At 38.0% G+C, this 18,841-nt stretch overlaps 2 protein-coding genes across 3 annotated transcripts in view; one reads left to right on the top strand and one right to left on the bottom strand.

Annotated features, from left to right (window-relative positions):
- Window positions 1-125: 125 nt before the first annotated feature.
- runx2a (RUNX family transcription factor 2a) lies at window positions 126-5,685 on the bottom strand. The gene is made up of 6 exons (XM_022212490.2): window positions 5,637-5,685; window positions 2,387-2,571; window positions 2,057-2,216; window positions 1,808-1,912; window positions 1,660-1,722; window positions 126-454 (listed from the first exon to the last, which is right to left on the bottom strand). Exons 1-6 carry the CDS (start codon window positions 5,683-5,685, stop codon window positions 126-128), a joined length of 891 nt encoding a protein of 296 aa, XP_022068182.2.
- supt3h (SPT3 homolog, SAGA and STAGA complex component) overlaps window positions 3,663-18,841 on the top strand; it is a 16,863-nt gene continuing 1,684 nt past the window's right edge. The window contains exons 1-10 of one of the 2 annotated variants that reach the window (XM_051959702.1): window positions 3,663-3,738; window positions 5,466-5,563; window positions 11,579-11,663; window positions 11,968-12,054; window positions 13,285-13,381; window positions 16,023-16,192; window positions 16,285-16,360; window positions 17,854-17,966; window positions 18,044-18,148; window positions 18,505-18,630. In XM_051959702.1, coding sequence (XP_051815662.1) covers window positions 5,484-5,563; window positions 11,579-11,663; window positions 11,968-12,054; window positions 13,285-13,381; window positions 16,023-16,192; window positions 16,285-16,360; window positions 17,854-17,966; window positions 18,044-18,148; window positions 18,505-18,630 — 939 coding nt within the window. In that variant the 5' untranslated portion in view covers window positions 3,663-3,738; window positions 5,466-5,483. The remainder of the gene's footprint in view (window positions 3,739-5,465; window positions 5,564-11,578; window positions 11,664-11,967; window positions 12,055-13,284; window positions 13,382-16,022; window positions 16,193-16,284; window positions 16,361-17,853; window positions 17,967-18,043; window positions 18,149-18,504; window positions 18,631-18,841) is intronic. The other variant, XM_051959703.1, reaches the window with a different exon arrangement.

Here is an 18,841-nt window from a genome sequence, read left to right on the forward strand (position 1 = left end):
ACCACAACATTGAAAAGGAAAATTATTGATAATTAAAGCAAGACATAAATTTCCTTACAGATTCACGAAGGAAAAAAAGTCAAAGTTCCCCAAACTTAACAATTGTTTACATTATTTTGAGATCTTCAATATGGCCTCCAGACAGACTCCTCCCCTCTCATAGAAAGACACGCCCCTTCGATGTAATTGGTCAGCGCCGTGACGACGCTGCGGTCCTCCCCTGTGGTTTGGAGTGTTTGGTTCGGTCCGTAGTAGAAGCTGGCCGGCTGGAACGGACCACTGTGGCTCAGCGGGGGAGGAGGAGGAGGAGGGGAGGACAGGTAGGGGCTGTAGGGGGGAGGCTGGGAGGGGTAGGGAAGGGCGGGCAGGTGATGCATTCTGGGAGTCAGAGAGGTCACCTGACCCAGGAATGGCGGCTCATTGGTCCACAGGGGCGAGGAAAAGGATCTACAATCTGAGGAGAGAGAGAGACGACAAACATCCAGAAGTTTCAGCTGCTTCTCAGGATCTTCATCTGGTTTCATCTCTAATAAAAGGCCCCAGAAAAAGCAAATAAGTCCAGCTTTTGTTTAGATTTATTCTCTACACTCTACAGTTTTTCTTCATTTTGTTCATTTAAATTTTATAATCTGGATTTTTCTACCTTTTTGACTTAAATTTTCACCGTACAGCATTTTGGAGGTATTTTATTGTATTTTAGATTGAAACATTGTACTTTTTACTCCCCTACAACCACAGTTCGTATTGACTTCACAAATTAAGATTTTAAACATTAAAACACAGATAATTATGGTTACCGCAGATCAAACTTCAGGACTTCAGTTTTCAATCAACTGGTGCATAAATTTGAGTTTAAATTTCACATAATATAAAGCTGATGCTACATTATGATGTTGACCCAGTTTGTGTGTGTGTAAAGTCTGCAATCTCAACACCTTTGAGTGATTTTAGACAAATTTTGGGTAATTTCACGTAATTTCAAATTAATTTGGAAAAATTTTACCTCCTTAGGACAAGTTTTTGAGACATTCTGTGACAAATTTTTAGCTCATATTGAACAATTTTGTCACTTTGAGTCATTTTGGATTGTTTACATTTATTCTAGCTCAAGTGGAGTCATTTTAGGAACTCTGATTAGTGATGCTGTGACTCTTCTATACCTCCTGATTAGTGGTACTATGACTCTTCTAGACCTCATGATTAGTGGTGCTATGACTCCTTCTATACCTCCTGATTAGTGGTGCTATGACTCCTATACCTCATGATTAGTGGTGCTATGACTCCTTCTAGACCTCCTGATTAGTGGTGCTATGACTCCTTCTAGACCTCCTGATTAGTGGTACTATGACTCCTTCTAGACCTCCTGATTACTACTGACTCTGTGCTTCACTGTTTTTTAGTTGATCTTCCTTTCACTTTTTTCACTCATGCAGCTCCATATCATCACACTTCCACCTCCATGCTTCACTATCAGGACCATTCATCCACTGTGGTAGTCCTGGTCAGGCTCTCACCAAACCTAATGGACTCCATCTGAGCCCAACTCATTTATCGTCATCTGTACTCCAACATCCATCAGGTTTCTTTTCATGTTCTTCGGCAAACTTTTGTCTTGGTTTTCACCTAGTAAAGACCTAACGAACACCCCTACATTCATACCTGATGAAATGCTGCTGCCGGAAGATCTGAACACTCCTGACTTCACCTCCTTCTGCCTTTGTCCTGATAGATGAAGTAAATAAACGTTAACAACGGCTCTGATCATCCCATATGAAACTGTTGCATCATTGTTCTGATGTTTACTGACGTCTGGGCAGGCGTGGTCCGTCCACAGTGATCTTTATGGCTCTCTGCAGGGTGGCGATCTGAGGCGGTGAGGTCAGGACGTTTATCGACAGGGTGAAACTCTTACCTGGAAACGAAAAAGACAACATTAGGCACAGGTTTTTAAAATAATTTCAGTAACTGTGTGTAGTCTTGGACTTTTACTGTAGTTTCTTTCAGTAAAAGTCCAAGAGTTTAAAGTGGAAATGGAGGGAACAAATGGAGGATCTACCTCTACCACTGCGACCGATGAAGCGCAGGTCATTGAAGTGGGCGTATCCCTGCTTCATGGTTGACATGGCGTTGCGTAGCTCGGCGCTGCTGTTGTCATCGTTGCCGGCCATCACAGTCACCACCACACCGTCAGGGATGTCGTCGCCCAGGGCAACCACCTGGAGGATGCAGAGACCTTAGGATCAATACTTTACCTTTTAACCACAGTTTTATCCTCTTTAAGGCTGGAAGGTTCAACTCAACTCAAAGTGTGTCTAAACCTGTGGTGACCTCTGACCTCTGGACTAAAGCCAGTGAAGATCAGACAGATAAAAACCTGATTCCTCACAGTAAAAGCTCTTGGCAGCGTCTTGTTACACCTCCAGTGCTGGGGCAGGCTGCTGCACAGGAAGTTGGGGCTGTCGGTCGGTACCAGGCCTCTAGGTGGCGCTGTGCTGCGATGCTGGAGAGATCTACCGTCCTGGTCGTCCGGCTGACGCTCACTGGGCAACGGTCGACTTTTAACCACCGGATCTGAAAGAAAATACAGAGATATTCCAGCTTGTCTTGTCTTTATCTTTCCATTTCTGGTTCTTTCCCATGAAATGTCTTTAACATGCATATTCCTGAAATGATTTTCAGACCAAGACTCTATAAAGAGTTATAATATCAGGCATCATTCTCATGTCAAGCACTTCTTTTTCTGTATTCGAGAGAATTTTAATGTAGTGTGCCTTTTTTAGGTCACTTTAAAGTAGAAATGTCATATTTATACAAACAAAAACACACAAAGCACTGTATTTTCTGGATATAAATCCTATTGCTAAAATCTACTCCTATACCAAGGTGTAGATTTCAGGTCTGATTAAAAATAACACAAACTCTAATTTTTACAAAGCAATCAAAGGTCATATTAAATCGCTGGAAGACAATTGAATTGGTTTTATGACAAAAGACTTGCAAATTATTTTAATACTACAGAAGAATGTCATAAAAAGAAAAGACAATAAAATTTAAAACCTGTCGCTGTAGAAAAATCAGGAAATTTGGATTTGACATTTTTTAAGGAAACCTTTTTGAAATAAAAAAGTTAAAATTGATAGTAATTTCACAACAAAACCTTTTAATTTATTAGAGGAAGAAGTTAAATTAAAATAAATGTAATAAACTGTTGAAATACACTAGTAAATTTGCCTTAATTTCCAAAATATTTCCTTTAAATTTAATATATGAAAGAGTGAACTTCAAGTTTCATGCTGGGAATGTTTTGGTTTTGTAATTTTATATAGATTTGTTTGTTTAATGCAATATATTTGTAGGATTACAGTAGTTTTCACAGCAAAAAATGTCATGAATTGTATCTAACATGTCGTTTTAATGTTATCATATATCAGAGAATAGTGTTTTAAAACATTTCTGTGTATTTGCAATGAGCAGTTATGAGATTTTTTGAGGCAAAACTAAACAAAAAACAATAATATAAACTATTGAGATGTTGGGGTATTCACAAAGCATTCAGAACTGCAGCCTGAGCCGGTTAGAAACGTGACAAAATGTGTTTTTAATGTAAATGTTTAAAAAAAAACTACAACAACCAGAACCCCGCGGTTTAGCTAGTTGATAAGTACGTCATCAAGTCGCGCCGAAAAGCGATAGAATCGGTCGCAGCTGCAGAAGAGTGGACTTTTCTGAGTGATTTAGGTGAGAATTTCGACTGGTTTTCAGTTCTCCGTATCTGAGGCTCTTTTCCTCATTTGTCCTCCTTTTCTTCTCCTCTCCTCGGTCTTTTCTTTCTCTCTTTTGTATTCTGCGTTGTGGTTTATCTACCGCAGTGTTTGAATAGGAGGGAACTGCTCTGTATTATTATTCAGATTCACTGCCGGAGGGGAAGTTAGTGCGGTCACTGCACCTGTCCGAGGCTTTTACTGAGTCCCTGTCGTGTTTAGCTGTGTTTATGTTGTGCTTTTTATCAGCTCTGTTCTGCTATCTTGTTATCTTAAGCCCTTGGCTCAGTTTCTCTCTGTTCTGTTGTTTTGTTTTGGTAAAATTAACCTGAAAAACACTGAAACCACAAGTTAAACTGAGTATTTATGCTATAAATTTACCTACAAGACAATAAAAACGTGTGCTTACTGTTTCTATGTGCAGCAGGACGAATATGAAGTAGAGAATAATTTAATTAAAGTCCTACTTCCGTTAGTTGTAGGTTCTGCTTTACCTTTCTGAATCTCGAAAAACCCACCAAAAGGCAGATTATCTTTTTTTAAAAACTGCCAAAATGACACCATTTATCAGGAATAAACTATAGAAACAGAAATAATGGTTGAGTTTTTCAACTTTCTGGTCATCTGTGATGAGTTGTTCTGTTGGGAAAATGAACCAAACCTGAACTTAAAAATGTGATATTTCTGCAAAATTGCTTTAGTCTACATGTCTCTTTAATTTTTTTTTTTTACAAAAAATAATCATTTACTCCAATCATATTCTGTAAAAAACTAAAATTTCTGCTTTCGTCTGTGCAACCGGGAAGCCATGAATGCTTCAGCTGTGACCAACAGTCGTGTGATTAAAATTCGGAGAGTTTTCAGTTGAACTGCAGACGGTGTTTCCACTGGCAAGATGGATTTTGGACGTGTTTTGAGTCAATATGGACAATCTTTACATCTCTTGTACACATTTAAAGTTGTTTTAGTCAACCTTTAAATCATTTTAGTCCAGTTCTAGGTAATTTTGGGCCCATCTTTGGTCATTTTTGACAAATATACAAGTCACGTTGAACTCATTGATTCTTTTTGGACAAGTTTTGAAGCATTTTGGAGACATTTGGTGTTGGTTTGTGCACATTTTGAGTCCTTATATACTAATTTAGAGTGTTTTTGGACACATTGTGGACGTTTTGAGGCATTATGGACAATTATTTGCCTTTTCTGTATACATTTGAAGTTGTTTTAGTCAACATTTGAGTCATTTTGGTCCAATTCTAAGTACTTTTGGACTCGTTTTTTGTCATTTTGGAAAAGCTACAAGTCGTGTTGATCTCACTGATGCTTTTTGGATGCGTTTCGAAGCATTTTGGAGATGTTTGGTATTGGTAGGTATTAAATTGTAAATAATTAAATATCTGTAGTATGAAGAGCTTAAGGTTCTTTTTCCAGTGTTGGTAACAACTGTGGACACTTGGAAAAATGTTGGGCATATTGGTTCCAGGTTTTTACATTTTTTGTAGAACATTATTCTTCATCCTACTCCTGTTCTTGTACATGGGATGTGTGTATTCTGTGCTTTATAAATTGTATCCATTTGTTGATTTTTCATGCATTACCATGGAAAAGAATAAATGAAATGAATAATCTAAGAAATTCAAACATTGTTTTTTCTTATTAATGCTTTCTGTCGTTCTAACTGCTGTTTTTGTTTTGTGTCTACAGGTGGTTCTGAACAGTCCCATGGCTGGATCTGCCACCTCCAGTTCTAAAGAGCGTCCAGTTTCCAGGACCAGTTTCATCCCAGAGCTACAGAGCATGATGTAGGACACAGAGACACACAGACACAACTAACAAAGACACACAAACACACAAACGCAGAGATTGAAGTCTCACCCCAGAACAGAATCGGGCTGCTGCTGCTGAACAGACTGTTTGACGCCATTAAAACCTGTTAAACACAGAAATCAGTGGAGGAAGAGTTTTGTTGGTGACACTTTGCAAATTGAAATCCTTATTATTTAAAAACCATCTTCTGCCCTTCATTTTCATACATTATTGTATTGTGTGAAATAACAAAAACTGATTGTTGCTCAAATGTAACCTCGGATAGGATTTAATGTGACTTTCTAAAAGCATTAATATTGTTCAGTGAATTTCAAATATCTCAAAGTGACAGCGTCCTCCAATAATGTTCTGAATTATTATTAAAAAATCCTCATGCTTTTTTTTATTTTAAATTTTATTTTATGGGATTAGGTTGTATTTAATAAAAAATAAATAAAAAATAATAAAAAAAACAAAAACAAAACAATAGCAGACGGATGAGAAAAGTAAATCCTCATGACTTTCCTAAACACAGACAGTGAAAAAGAAAAGATGAACAACCTGCAGTCTGCTGGATGTCAGTGTGTCACTAAAACACTATTTTGACAACAGATCAATCATTTTTGGGCTGAAATGAGCAAATATTATCAGGTTCCAGCATCTTAATTATGATGATTTGCTGGTTTTCTTTGTCTTAAATGAAACCAAACTGAATGTCTTTGGACTGTTAATAAGAAATGAGAAGAAACTCTGATATTCTTTTACCATTTTCTGACATTTTAGAGCCTCGGGAATTAAAGTTTGCAGCAAATAAAAAGCTAAAACGTTGAAATATTTTTTCAGCGCTGGTAAACCTGATTAAAAATCAATCCTCTGAGGTTAGGAATAGATGATAAAAACTCTGCAGTTTTGCTTTTTGTAGCTGAAAGATTACAAAGTGCAGCTCCGCCACATTTCCGCTGTGGTTTAGATCCTTTCTATTTTAGCAGAATACAAACCATATAAAAAACATCACACTGAAGATGAAAGAAACTCTGAAGAAAACCAAACATTTTTGGTCATTTCAGTAAACAAAGGATTATAAAATGATCGTTCACTGATCAGAATCCTCATTAATGCAAATATTTACTATTAAATCAGTAATTTTGCTGCACATAACATCAGAAGTTTGATGTTTGCTGATGTGGTTCAACCTTTTTTGGTCATACACACGTGGACAAAATTGTTGGTACCCCTCAGTTAAAGAAGGAAAAACCCACAATTCTCACTGAAATCACTTGAAACTCACAAAAGTAACAATAAATAAAAATTTATTGAAAATTAAATAATCAAAAACAGCCATTACTTTTGAATTGTTGATTAACATAATTATTTAAAAAAACAAACTAATGAAACAGGCCTGGACAAAAATGATGGTACCTCTATAAAAGATTGAAAACTATTTGACCAGAGTGACATGATTAACTCAGGTGTGTCATTTAATTGACATCACAGGTGTTTCCAAACTCATAATCAGTCAGTCTGCCTATTTAAAGGGAGACAAGTAGTCACCCTGCTGTTTGGTGAAAAGGTGTGTACCACACTGAACATGGACAACAGAAAGCGAAGGAGAGAATTGTCCCAGGACATCCGAAAAAAAATGATAGACAAACATCTTAAAGGTAAAGGCTATAAGACCATCTCTAAACAGCTTGAAGTTCCTGTGACAACAGTGGCTCATATTATTCAGAAGTTCAAGACCCACGGGACAGTAGCCAACCTCCCTGGACGTGGCCGCAAGAGGAAAATTGATGACAAATTGAAGAGACGGATCGTTGGAATTGTATCCAAAGAGCCCAGAGCAACCTCCAAAGAAATTAAAGGTGAACTCCAAGGCCAAGGTACATCAGTGTCAGATCGCACCATTCATCGTTGTTTGAGCCAAAGTGGACTTCATGGGAGACGACCAAGGAGGACACCACTGCTGAAAAAAACTCATAAAAAAGCCAGACTGGAATTTGCAAAAATGCATGTTGACAAGCCACAAAGCTTCTGGGAGAATGTCCTTTGGACAGATGAGACCAAACTGGAGCTTTTTGGTAAGGCACATCAACTCTATGTTCATAGACTCAAAAACCAAGCATACGAAGAAAAGAACACTGTCCCTACGGTGAAACATGGAGGAGGCTCAGTAATGTTTTGGGGCTGCTTTGCTGCATCTGGCACAGGGTGTCTTGAAAGTGTGCAAGGTACGATGAAATCTGAAGACTATCAAGGCATTCTGGAGAGAAATGTGCTGCCTAGTGTCAGAAAGCTTGGTCTCAGTCGCAGGTCATGGGTCTTCCAACAGGACAACGATCCAAAACACACAGCCAAAAACACCCAAGAATGGCTGAGAGAAAAGCGTTGGACTATTCTAAAGTGGCCTTCTATGAGCCCAGATCTGAATCCCATTGAACATATGTGGAAGGAGCTGAAACATGCCATTTGGAGAAGACACCCATCAAACCTGAGACAACTGGAGCTGTTTGCTCATGAGGAGTGGGCCAAAATACCTGTTGACAGCTGCAGAACGCTCATTGACAAATACAGAAATCGTTTAATTGCAGTGATTGCCTCAAAAGGTTGTGCAACAAAATATTAAGTTATGGGTACCATCATTTTTGTCCAGCCCTATTTCATTAGTTTGTTTTTTTAAATAATTATGTTAATCAACAATTCAAAAGTGATGGCTGATTTTGATTATTTAATTTTCAATAAATTTTTATTTATTGTTACTTTTGTGAGTTTCAAGTGATTTCAGTGAGAATTGTGGGTTTTTCCTTCTTTAACTGAGGGGTACCAACAATTTTGTCCACGTGTGTATTTTAGCAGAAAACGACATCATATGAAAACTTCACTGAAAATCTGAGAATCTGTAAGAAAAACAAAACCTATTTAGTTTTATTTCAACAAAAAACGATGGTGGAACGACTGCCTGTTTATCTGAAACCTCATTAATTACAGAAGGCAACTACAGAATTCATCATTTTGATGCGTGTAACATGGTAAGGATGACGGGTTCTGCTAAGGGTCGGATTTTTTTTTAATAATATTTAAGCAACACATTGAAACTCCACCGTAAATTTTAAGAAGTTGTGAGAAAAACAGAAGATATTTTTAGTTTCATTTGATAAATGAAGATAAAGTGGCTGTTTACTGATCAGAATCCTCATTAACTGCAATTATTTATGGTTAAATTCATAATTTAAGTGCAAATAACATTATAAGTTTGAGATTTTCTGCTGTAGTGTGAATTTTTTTGTCGTATTTTAGCGATCAACATATTTAAGCTCCAGTGTGCCTTTTAAGTAAATGTAAAAAAAACAGAAGATATTTTTAGCTTCATGTGACAAATGATGACAGAATGGTCATTAATTCACCAGAATCCCCATTAATTTCAATAATAAGCCAATAAATGAATAATTTTGGTGCAGCTATCGCTATCATATTGATATTTTTGTGCTTTTTTTATATTTTAGCATTTAAAACATCAAATGTAAGCCCCACAGATGTTTGAGGTTATTTACAATATTTACAATAATTAACTATTAAATCATTTCAGTGCTAAAATCTTTCATGTTTTGATATTTTCTGCTATGATTCGACTGTTTTTATCTGCACGAGTTAAAAAACAACATGCAATAGGTTCTATTCTGCAAATTAGGTTTTTTAAAGACGCTATGTGCACGCTGTGACCTGTGTGTGTGAGTGAGTGTGTGTGTGTGTCATTTTGTGTCGCTCACCTCGTGTTTTGTCGTCGTTGTCGGCGGTCAGAGCGGCTGAAACCAAACTAAACCCCAAAACCTAAAAAACCGACTCTGAGGCCAAAGCCGAAGCCGCCCACAAACCAGAGGAGTCACATGAGTGATTGACGGCCGCAGACGGCCAATCAGAGCGCAGGTAGAGCAGGAGGAGGGAGGGGAGGGGGAGGAGGGAGGTCAGGTGTGTGTCTGACAGAAAATAAAAGAAGGAGAAGAAGAAGGAGCATCAGGATGTGGGTTTGAGGTCCGTCTGGAAGTGGCTTCAGCGGATGCAAATCGAGCTTTGACCGGGTTGTGGTCGAAGTGTTTGTCGACCTCAGCGAGGGTTCCACTCGGAGTCCTGCACATTTTAATATTTAGGCACAGATTTGCAAACTCTGGCTTTGTTTGCACGCTGAGGACGAGGTGGTGTTTTTAATCTAAATGCACTTTTCATTACTGATGATATATGACAGCATCTTTTATAAAACAACCTTCCTTCTCTGCAGTGGAAAAGGAAGAGGTTGGCCAAATATACAAGTCACACTGAACTCACTGGTTCTGTCTGAAGGAGTTTCAAAGCTTCTTGGAGACGTTTGGTGTTGGTTTGGGCACATTTTGACTCATTATGGATAAATTTAGTCTTTTTGGACACATTTTAAGTCACTTTTGTAAACCTATAAGTAATTTAGCTCAAATTTTGAGTCAGTCTGAACTCATTTTGGAATTTTAGACAAATGTTGTTTTAGTCAGCCTTTGAGTCTTTGTGGTCCATTTTTGGTCATTTTGGACAAATATACAAATCACGTTGAACTCAGTGATTCTTTTTGGATAAATTTGGAGATGTGTGTTGGTTTGGGCTCATTTTGAGTCACTTTGGTGAAGTTATTGTCATTTTGGACGTGTTTTGAATCATTATGTACAGTCTTTCCATCTTTTGTACAGTTTTTAAGTAGTTTTAGTCAATCTTAGTCATTTTGGTCCAATTCTAAGTCATTTTGGACCCTTTTTTTGCGTTTGGGATAAGTTATAGGCCATTATTGTGAACTTTTGAGTCATTCTGAACACATTTTTTCCATCTTAGACAGATTTTAAGTCTTTTTGGACACGTTATTGTAATTTTGGACGTGTTTTGACTCATTATGTAGAGTCTTTGCATCTTGTGTACACTTTCAAAGCTGTTTCAGTCAACCGTTGAGTCATTTTGATTCAATTCTAAGTAATTTTGGACCCATTTGTTTGTCATTTTGGACAAATATACAAGTTTTTGGACACATTTAAAGTCATTTTGAACAACATATGAGTCATTTTAGTCATTCTAATTCATTTTGAACACATATTTGTCACTGTGGACAGATTTTTGTTGTTTTGGACATATTTCAAGTCATGTTGAACTCATTGAGTCATTTCAGACAAGTTTTCAAGATTCTTGAACAATTTTCTTGCTGTTTTGGACAAATTCTGAGTAATTCTTGATACATTTTTGTCATTTTGGACAAGTGGTATGAAATGAAATCTCAGTCCAGGATGACAAACATCTTATTTTGTCCAAAGACTCTCAGTTTACTGTCCCAGAGGAGGAAAGAAACCAAAGAATATTCACAGTGAAAAAGTTGAAATCACAGAATTTTGATCTCTTATCGATTTAACAGGTCATCAAAACGATTAAGTATAAAGGATCTGTTTTATCGCTCTCCATATAAATGTGTTTCTGCAAGTTCATCTATAAATATCACCTGCAAGATCTTTAGAGACATATGTTAGGCTTGCAGGTCAGCCTTTAAACATTTATTTAATAGTAATTTAACATGTAATGTGAAGTATTTTGCATTAATGATTGCACCAATAAAGAGTTTTGTTTGTGTGAAAATGAGCTTGTTTGTTTGCTGTTATCAAGATTAGATTCACTCTTTGCATCTGATGAAGGTCCAGCACTAAAGCATCTTTTGAAAAGGGCCCTTTTTTAAATGTTTTTTAATCTGTTTGAAACTTCCAAAGCGTTCGTCCGTGTCCTCCACACCTGTCTGATTAAATAAACGTGTGATGAGCTGCTTGTCGACCCGTCGGCTCTGACAGCCGTTTAAACGTTCAGCAGAAGAAAAGAAGTGAGCGGCTGACAGGAAAATCAGAATAAAACAGCAGTGAAGTGACAAATTGTCAAACATCAGTCATCTGTTTAACTCTGAACTCTTTGTAGCTTTTTAAAACATCACAGAGGATCAGCGCTTCATGCTCAGTTTGTGTTTTCAGGTTTGCTCTGGGAGACGCTCGCCGGCCGCTGCAGGAAACAGCTGCTCTGGTGGAAGACGTCGTCCACACGCAGCTCATCACCATGGTAACACTTTAAATACACTCTTAGTTAGACGGTTTAGAGTTAATGCAGACTGAGTTCAGGCTCCACAGACTCAGTAATCACTTCTTTATCTACAGAGTCACTTGTAATTCTCCTCATCTCAAAGAAATCTGAGCAGGATTTCTAAATGCGTCTGATGGACGTTTTTGGCTGAAAGTATGAGTTTAGTTTGTAGACGTGATCTGATGTGGCTCTGCGTTATCGTCTGAACCGCTTTGTCACGTTAAAGCTTCTGTATTTAAGCTGTTTGATGCTGATTTGACTGATGGATTGTCTTATTGATCAGCTGCATCAGGCCTGTGAAGGAGCAGCTCTGCGAGGTTCCAGAGTCATTTCAGCCGAAGACATTTTGTTCCTGATGAGGAGAGACAAGGTAAGAAAAACACATTAATACTGAAAACAACACATTAACTCTTTAAACTTGGTTTTCTTCACTGTTGGTTCATTTTCACTGCAATCTAAAGTCCTACAGCTCCGTAGAAACAGATTGAAGGAGAGAGAACTCAGAAATCATTCTGTGGAGGACGACACAGTTAGAAAGACACAAAGAGACAAAAACAACACAAAAGATGCTAAAATAACACAAAAAGTACGTAAATGGATACAGAAAGACGTTAGAACGACATGAAAATGGTACTAAAACGTCCGAAACTGCACAAAAAGGTGCTTAGATATGAAAAAAATGACACAAAAATGCCCAACAATGCACAAAAGGATGCTTAAATAACAAGAAATTACACAAAAAGACTCAAAAATGACATGGAAAGGTGTTAAAATGACAATAAAATGGTACAAAAATGCCTAAGAATACACAAAAGGATGCTGAAATAACACAAAAATGACATAAAAAGACTCAAAAATGACATGGAAAGGTGTTAAAATGACATGAAAATGGTACAAAAATGCGCAGGAATACACAAAAGGATGCTGAAATAACACAAAAATGACGTAAAAGACAAAAAAAACACATGGGAGAGGTGTTAAAATTATGTGATATTGACACTACAACCAAAAATTGCACAAAAGGATGCTGAAATAACACAAAAATGACACAAAAATATGCAACAGTAACACAGACAAAAATGAAGCTAAGAAGATGCAAAAAAAATACACAAAGAGATAAAAATGACTCAAAAAAGATGTTTAAATGACACAAAAATGGCCTAAAAGACACGAAATGACACAAACTCTGTCTGCAGATCAACCGAAAAGTCCCAGAATTTTAGCCGCCTTGTTGTCGGTCTCAGCTGAGTCACTGAAGGCTTCACCGTCGCTTTGAGAATCACAGAATTTTTAGTTTTTTATAGCGTCTTCATAAAGCAAATGGTTTATTTTAGTGTTTCTTTAAAATGAGAAAAATAGAACTGAATTTTTTTTAGATTTTGTTAATTTTCTCGATGTCACAATGATGCGTTTAAAGACTGTCGGAACATTTATAATCCTGAACTCTTTGTGTTTGTACGGTTTCTGGCTCTGATTAATGACATTTTGATTTCTTTCAACATCTGAGGGATAAATGTGCACTGTTGTTTTTATGTCGTTTTAACTCCATCGGTTTGTAGCTTTGGAATTAATTCTTTCTCTCTTTTTGTTTTTCTCTCAGAGGAAAGTGGCCCGATTATTAAAATATCTCCAGTTCAGAGATTATAAATCCAAACTCCTGAAGACTCTGGAGGACGAAGACACGCCTCAGGAACAAGGTACAGTCAGGAAAATATAGGAAACGGTTGTTTTTTAAAAATATAATTGGACAAACAAACATCTTGCAAACGAAACACTTTCAGATAAAGATGATAAACTAGAAGAAAACCACGAGAAAAACTTTACTTATTCCATTATTTATTTAACAGAAATATATTTTTGTGTGGAAAAGACCTCAGTGGCTGATATTTGAAGGTTTTATTTCAGGTTGTGTCTGTTTCTAAACTTCTCACGATCAATAAATCTGTTCTTTGACTTGTTCACTTCATAACTCTTCTCTCTGAGGCATTCCTTGGTGGATTTTCTGCTGGTTTTTGGATCACCCTCCTGCAGAAAGTTAAAGTTCTGCTACATCTTCAGCTCTGAGACTGATTCCTCACTTCAGACTCTCTTTGATTTGATGCAGAATTCGTCTCTGTATGTTCAGTGGAAAACTTTAGATTTACTTTAGTTTTGTTTTTGGACAAAGAAGGCTTTTCTCTTGGGACCCCACCAACACAGGTCTAATTAGTGTGATCACATTAATGTAAAATAAGGTAAAACTTCATTAATCTTAAAAAAATCCTCTGCCAGATATTCCTCTGAAAAGTTACATAAACACAAGAATGAATGCAGCTTAAAACAGAAAAGCAATGACATAGAAATACGGTGTCTGTCCAAAAAACAGTCGCCACCTGGATCTGTCTAAGCAAAGATCCTTCCATTGGATAATTACTGCAGTGACGAAACAACTTCTTTAACCCTAGCTGATGCAATTAGGTGGAGGACATCCTGTTTTCATAGAAAGGATGTTAATCTGTCTCAGAAGATCAAATTATTGGTCTGCATCAAGCAAAGAAAACAGCTAAGGAGATCAAACGACTAAAATCAGGTTAAGAACCATCCAATGCATCATTAAAACCTGATGGACAGTGGAGAACCATCATCTTCAGGAACAAACTCTTAGATGATCGTAGGAAACCAACAGTAGAACTCATGGCTGTTTAATAGTGAAAGTAAGAACAGGAAACTCAAAGGATTGGGACTAAACAGCTGTAGCTCTAAGAAAACCACTGATCAGTGAGGATGATCAGAAAATAAGGCTTCAGTTTGCTGTGGAGCATAAAGATTGGACTCTGGATCAGTGGAAGAAGGTCATGTGGTCTGATGGGTCCAGATTTATCCTGTTCCAGAGTGATTGGGGCAGTAGTTTAGGTTTGGTTTTGTTCCCGATTTTGTGCTGGTTTCTGACTTTTTAGGTCTGGTTTCAGAATGTATCCTGACTGGTTCTGAAGATGTTTTTGGACTGGTTTAGGTTTGATTTTGGTCCTGGTTTTAGACGTTTTGAGGACTGGTTTCAGATTGTCTTAGGCAGGTCTTAGACTTTTTTTTTAAAACCTCAAGAACACCAAACCTACCATCAAGCATGGAGGTGGCAGTATCATGCTCTGTGGAACTGGAGCTTTACACAAAGTAAATGGAATAATGAAGGAGGAGGATAACCTCCACGTTCTTCAGGAAAACCTAAAACCATCAGCAGAAGGTTGATCTTGGACATAGATCTATGTTTCAACCAGACAATGAGTCCAAACACACATCAGACATGGTAAAGAAATGGTTCCATCAGGCTAGAATGAAGGTTCTAGACTGGTGTCTCTAAAGTCCTGACTTAGACCCATTAAGAACCTGAAGAACCAAGTCAGAAAGACCAAAAACTGAGTGGAACGGCACCAAAATTGGTGCCGTTCCACTCAGTTTGTGGTCTTTCTGTCTCAGACTTGAGTCAGTTATATTGATAGTATAATGATACTGCCACCTCCATGCCTGATGGTAGATATAGTGTTCAGAGGAGTCAAAGATGAACCAGAAGATGGGTGCATCAGGGTAAGAAGAGATGCAGATGAAGTGATGCCCTTATCATGTTTAGTTCCTACCAGCCTGTGGGGGTTAGAGTTATGATCTGGGGTTGGTCAGGTTCAGAAACGTTATGTTCCCAAAGAATGAGGTCAGCTGATACCTGAAGATACTGAATGACCAGGTCTTTATATCAGTGGAGGTTTTCATGTTCCAAGATGATGATGTCAGGATTCATGGGGTCACATTGAGAATGAGTGGATCAGGGAGCATGAGATGGATTGTCCTCCACAGAGTCCAGACCTCAGAACCACTGAGAGTCTTTGGGATGTTCTGGAGAAGACTTTGACTCTATCATCATCAATACAAGATCTTGGTAGAAAATTTATCCAACTCTGGACAGAAATAAATGCTGTGACATTGCTGAAGCTTACTGAAACGATGCCACAGCGAATGAGAGGCAGACTCCGAGCTAAAGGCAGTTCAATGAAATGTTAGACTGTGCGACTTTTTTTTAAAATTTTTGGCAGGACAGTGTCTGTAAAGAAAAACAAGTTTGTGACCCAAATATAGGAATAATGTGAGCTGGAATTAAGGAAGTCTGGCTGTTATCTTTGAAGTTTTTGTTGATGCTGTTTGAATGTCTTTATTTTTGTGTGTTTTTAACCTCACTGCTCTGGTTACTGCTATCATCAGTAACTGCTGCATGAATTGATAATTATTGCTGTTGTTATTGTACATGTTGTGAGCTGAAGGTGTGAAAAAGCAAATAATTAAATAGTTGTTTTTTGTGGTGTGTGTTTGCAGACAGGTGGGCAACTTCAGGTGCTGCTGCTGGTGGCGGTGCTGTTGCCGGGGGCAACCAGCGGAGGCAGCGATTGGCTCAGGACTTCCTGGTGTGGATGGATCAGACGGGTGAGCTGCTGTCGTTGGCCGAGCGTCAGGAGGTCGACCCGATCAAACAGGAGAGGATGGAGGTCAGATTATGGGTTTGATTTATAAAGCTGCTGTCAGTGTAAACAGTCTGTTTGTTGTTTATTGTGAGTCTGATGTTTGTTTGTATCTGCAGCGTTTGGAGCGTCAGACTCGGAACATGGACCAGGCTCAGTACTCCGAGTTCTGTGAGAGTCGACAGCTCAGCTTTGGTGAGGTTTCAGATGTTTAACCGTCAGATTCTGCTGTTTTTTGCTCCTATTGCATCATTTCTAATGAATTTTTCATTTAGAATACCTCGAATCAGAAAACAATAAAGAACAAAAGTTCTACCTTCATACAGGGAATATTTAAGTCCATAGAGGTGGGTCCAGATTTATCACTTTTTGATGGACTTTTTCCATCATTTCTGAGCCTCAGAACTTCCTCAGTCCAGGAGCTAAACGCGTGACATTTAGGAGGAAAAACATGTTTGAGTTCTGGTAAAAACTGACACCAGATCAGTTTTACGTCCCTCCAGGTGTCTCTAGATGAACACTAAATCTGGTTTTTGTTCTGAACCATTTTTTTCTGTAATTTTGGACAATTTCTGATTCAGAAATTGGATAATTTTCAAAGTAAGACATTTTTCATTCCATTTTACTCAAACTTTGACTCATTTTCTATCATTTTTGAAGAATCGTGGACTAATTTTGTGTCCTTCAAATTTGGATAATTTTTGGGTAATTTTGGTGAATTCTGACTCATTTTGGACAAATTTTATGTAATTCTGAAATCATTTTCTGTAATTTTGGAGAATTTTTGAGTAATTTTGCTAAAATTTTGAGTCATTTTCCATCATTTTTGACGCATTGTGGACTAATTTTGTGCCATTCTGTAAATTTCAAGTCAATCTGGATCATTTTTGAGTAATTTTGGGTGACGTTTGACTCATTTTTCTGATCATTCTCAACAAGTTTTATGTCAGCTTGGATCTTTTCTAATCATTTTGGATCATTTTTGTGTCTTTAGGATAATTTTTGAGTTATTTCAGACAAATTTTATGTAATTTTGAAATCATTTTCTGTAATTACAGATCATTCTCGAGTTATTTTGGACAATTTTTTATGTTCTGATAAAAAAACTGACACCGATCATTGCCAATAAATGTAAATTATCACATAAAACACAAAACTGCCACAGAAAGGCATGAAATATCCACTTAAAGATGCAGAATCACAACAAAAAACCCACTAAATTACCATAAAAAGATGAAAAATTAAAAAAAAATCACACAAAAAAGGCTAATTTACCACATAAAGCAAATCAACAAAAACACATAATTATCACAAACGAGGAGAAAATATCGTGCATTTTCATCATTTTACTAGTTTTGGAGACAGTTTTGTCTCTTTGTGACATGAAACTACAATATATCCATAATAACAATGCTCAGATTTGGCTGTAGAGAAAATGAACTGAAAACAGATTTATTCATTGTACTGTGAGTCCTGGATGGATTTAAACTGATCTGGTGTCAGTTTTTAAGAGAACTCAGATGTGTTTTTCCTTCTAAATGTCAGTAGTGATGGAAAAAGTCCATAAAAAATGATAAATCCGGAGCCATCTCTGTGGACTTGAATATTCCCAGTGTGAAGGTAGAACTCGGATCATTAATAAACTTTCTCATCTCCTCGTCTCTTTCCTTTATTTCTTGTGTTTGCAGCTAAAAAAGCCTCAAAGTTTCGAGACTGGCTCGACTGCAGCAGTCTGGAGCTGAAGCCCAACAGCATCGCCATGGAGATCCTGTCCTACCTAGCCTATGAGACGGTTGCCCAGGTAACGTGTCAGGTCACGGTGCTACACCTGTGTGTGTCTTCATGCTGTTATTAAAACACGTTCTGCTTTTTCTGCAGATCGTGGATTTATCTCTGTTGGTGAAACAGGAAATGACGGCTAAGACCAACCCCATCAGTCACGTGATCTCAGCCAGTTACATCCACTACAACACACACACTGAGGTACACACACACACACACACACACACACACTGAGGTACACACACACACACACACTGAGGTACACACACACACACTGAGGTACACACACACACACACACACACACACACACACTGAGGTACACACACACACACACACACACACACACACACACACACACTGAGGTACACACACACACACACACACACACACACTGAGGTACACACACACACACACTGAGGTACACACACACACACACACACACACACACACACTGAGGTACACACACACACACACACACTGAGGTACACACACACACACACACACACACACACTGAGCTCCATATTTCAGGTGTCTCACTGTTTTTTCCTCCTGCAGGTGAAGAAGGATCCAGACTCACCTGAGGCCACGCCCCCTTCCACACCAGGCTCCTCCCACTCTAAGCCCGTCATGCAGGGAAATGGCAGCCTGGACGGCCGGGCGAGACAACGGAAACGGAAGAAGGTGTGTTTGCTGCTCGTTGGTTCATGACCTAAACTCCAGTCTAGTTCTAATCTGGTTCTAGACTAACTCGCATCATAAACCAGGACTTTATGGAAAGGTTTCCTCAGACGTGGATTAAAGTAGTCTCAGAACTGTCTTAGGCTTGAGTTAAATAATCTCATTTGTTGAAGGGAGACTAGAGCTAATCCAGGTCTAAATCAAGACTTCAGTT

Source organism: Acanthochromis polyacanthus, chromosome 15 (genome assembly GCF_021347895.1).
Source record: "Acanthochromis polyacanthus isolate Apoly-LR-REF ecotype Palm Island chromosome 15, KAUST_Apoly_ChrSc, whole genome shotgun sequence".
Lineage (NCBI taxonomy): Eukaryota > Metazoa > Chordata > Actinopteri > Pomacentridae > Acanthochromis > Acanthochromis polyacanthus.

Bases quoted from the DNA above. Each gene is read 5' to 3' on its own strand.
- runx2a (XM_022212490.2), bottom strand. From the start codon at position 5,685: ATGGCGTCAAACAGTCTGTTCAGCAGCAGCAGCCCGATTCTGTTCTGG. The intron at 2,217-2,386 runs GTGAGGAATCAG...TGCATCCTCCAG, and splicing joins CGCTGCCAAGAGCTTTTACT to GTGGTTGCCCTGGGCGACGA. The intron at 1,913-2,056 runs GTAGATCCTCCA...TTTCGTTTCCAG, and splicing joins CATCGGTCGCAGTGGTAGAG to GTAAGAGTTTCACCCTGTCG.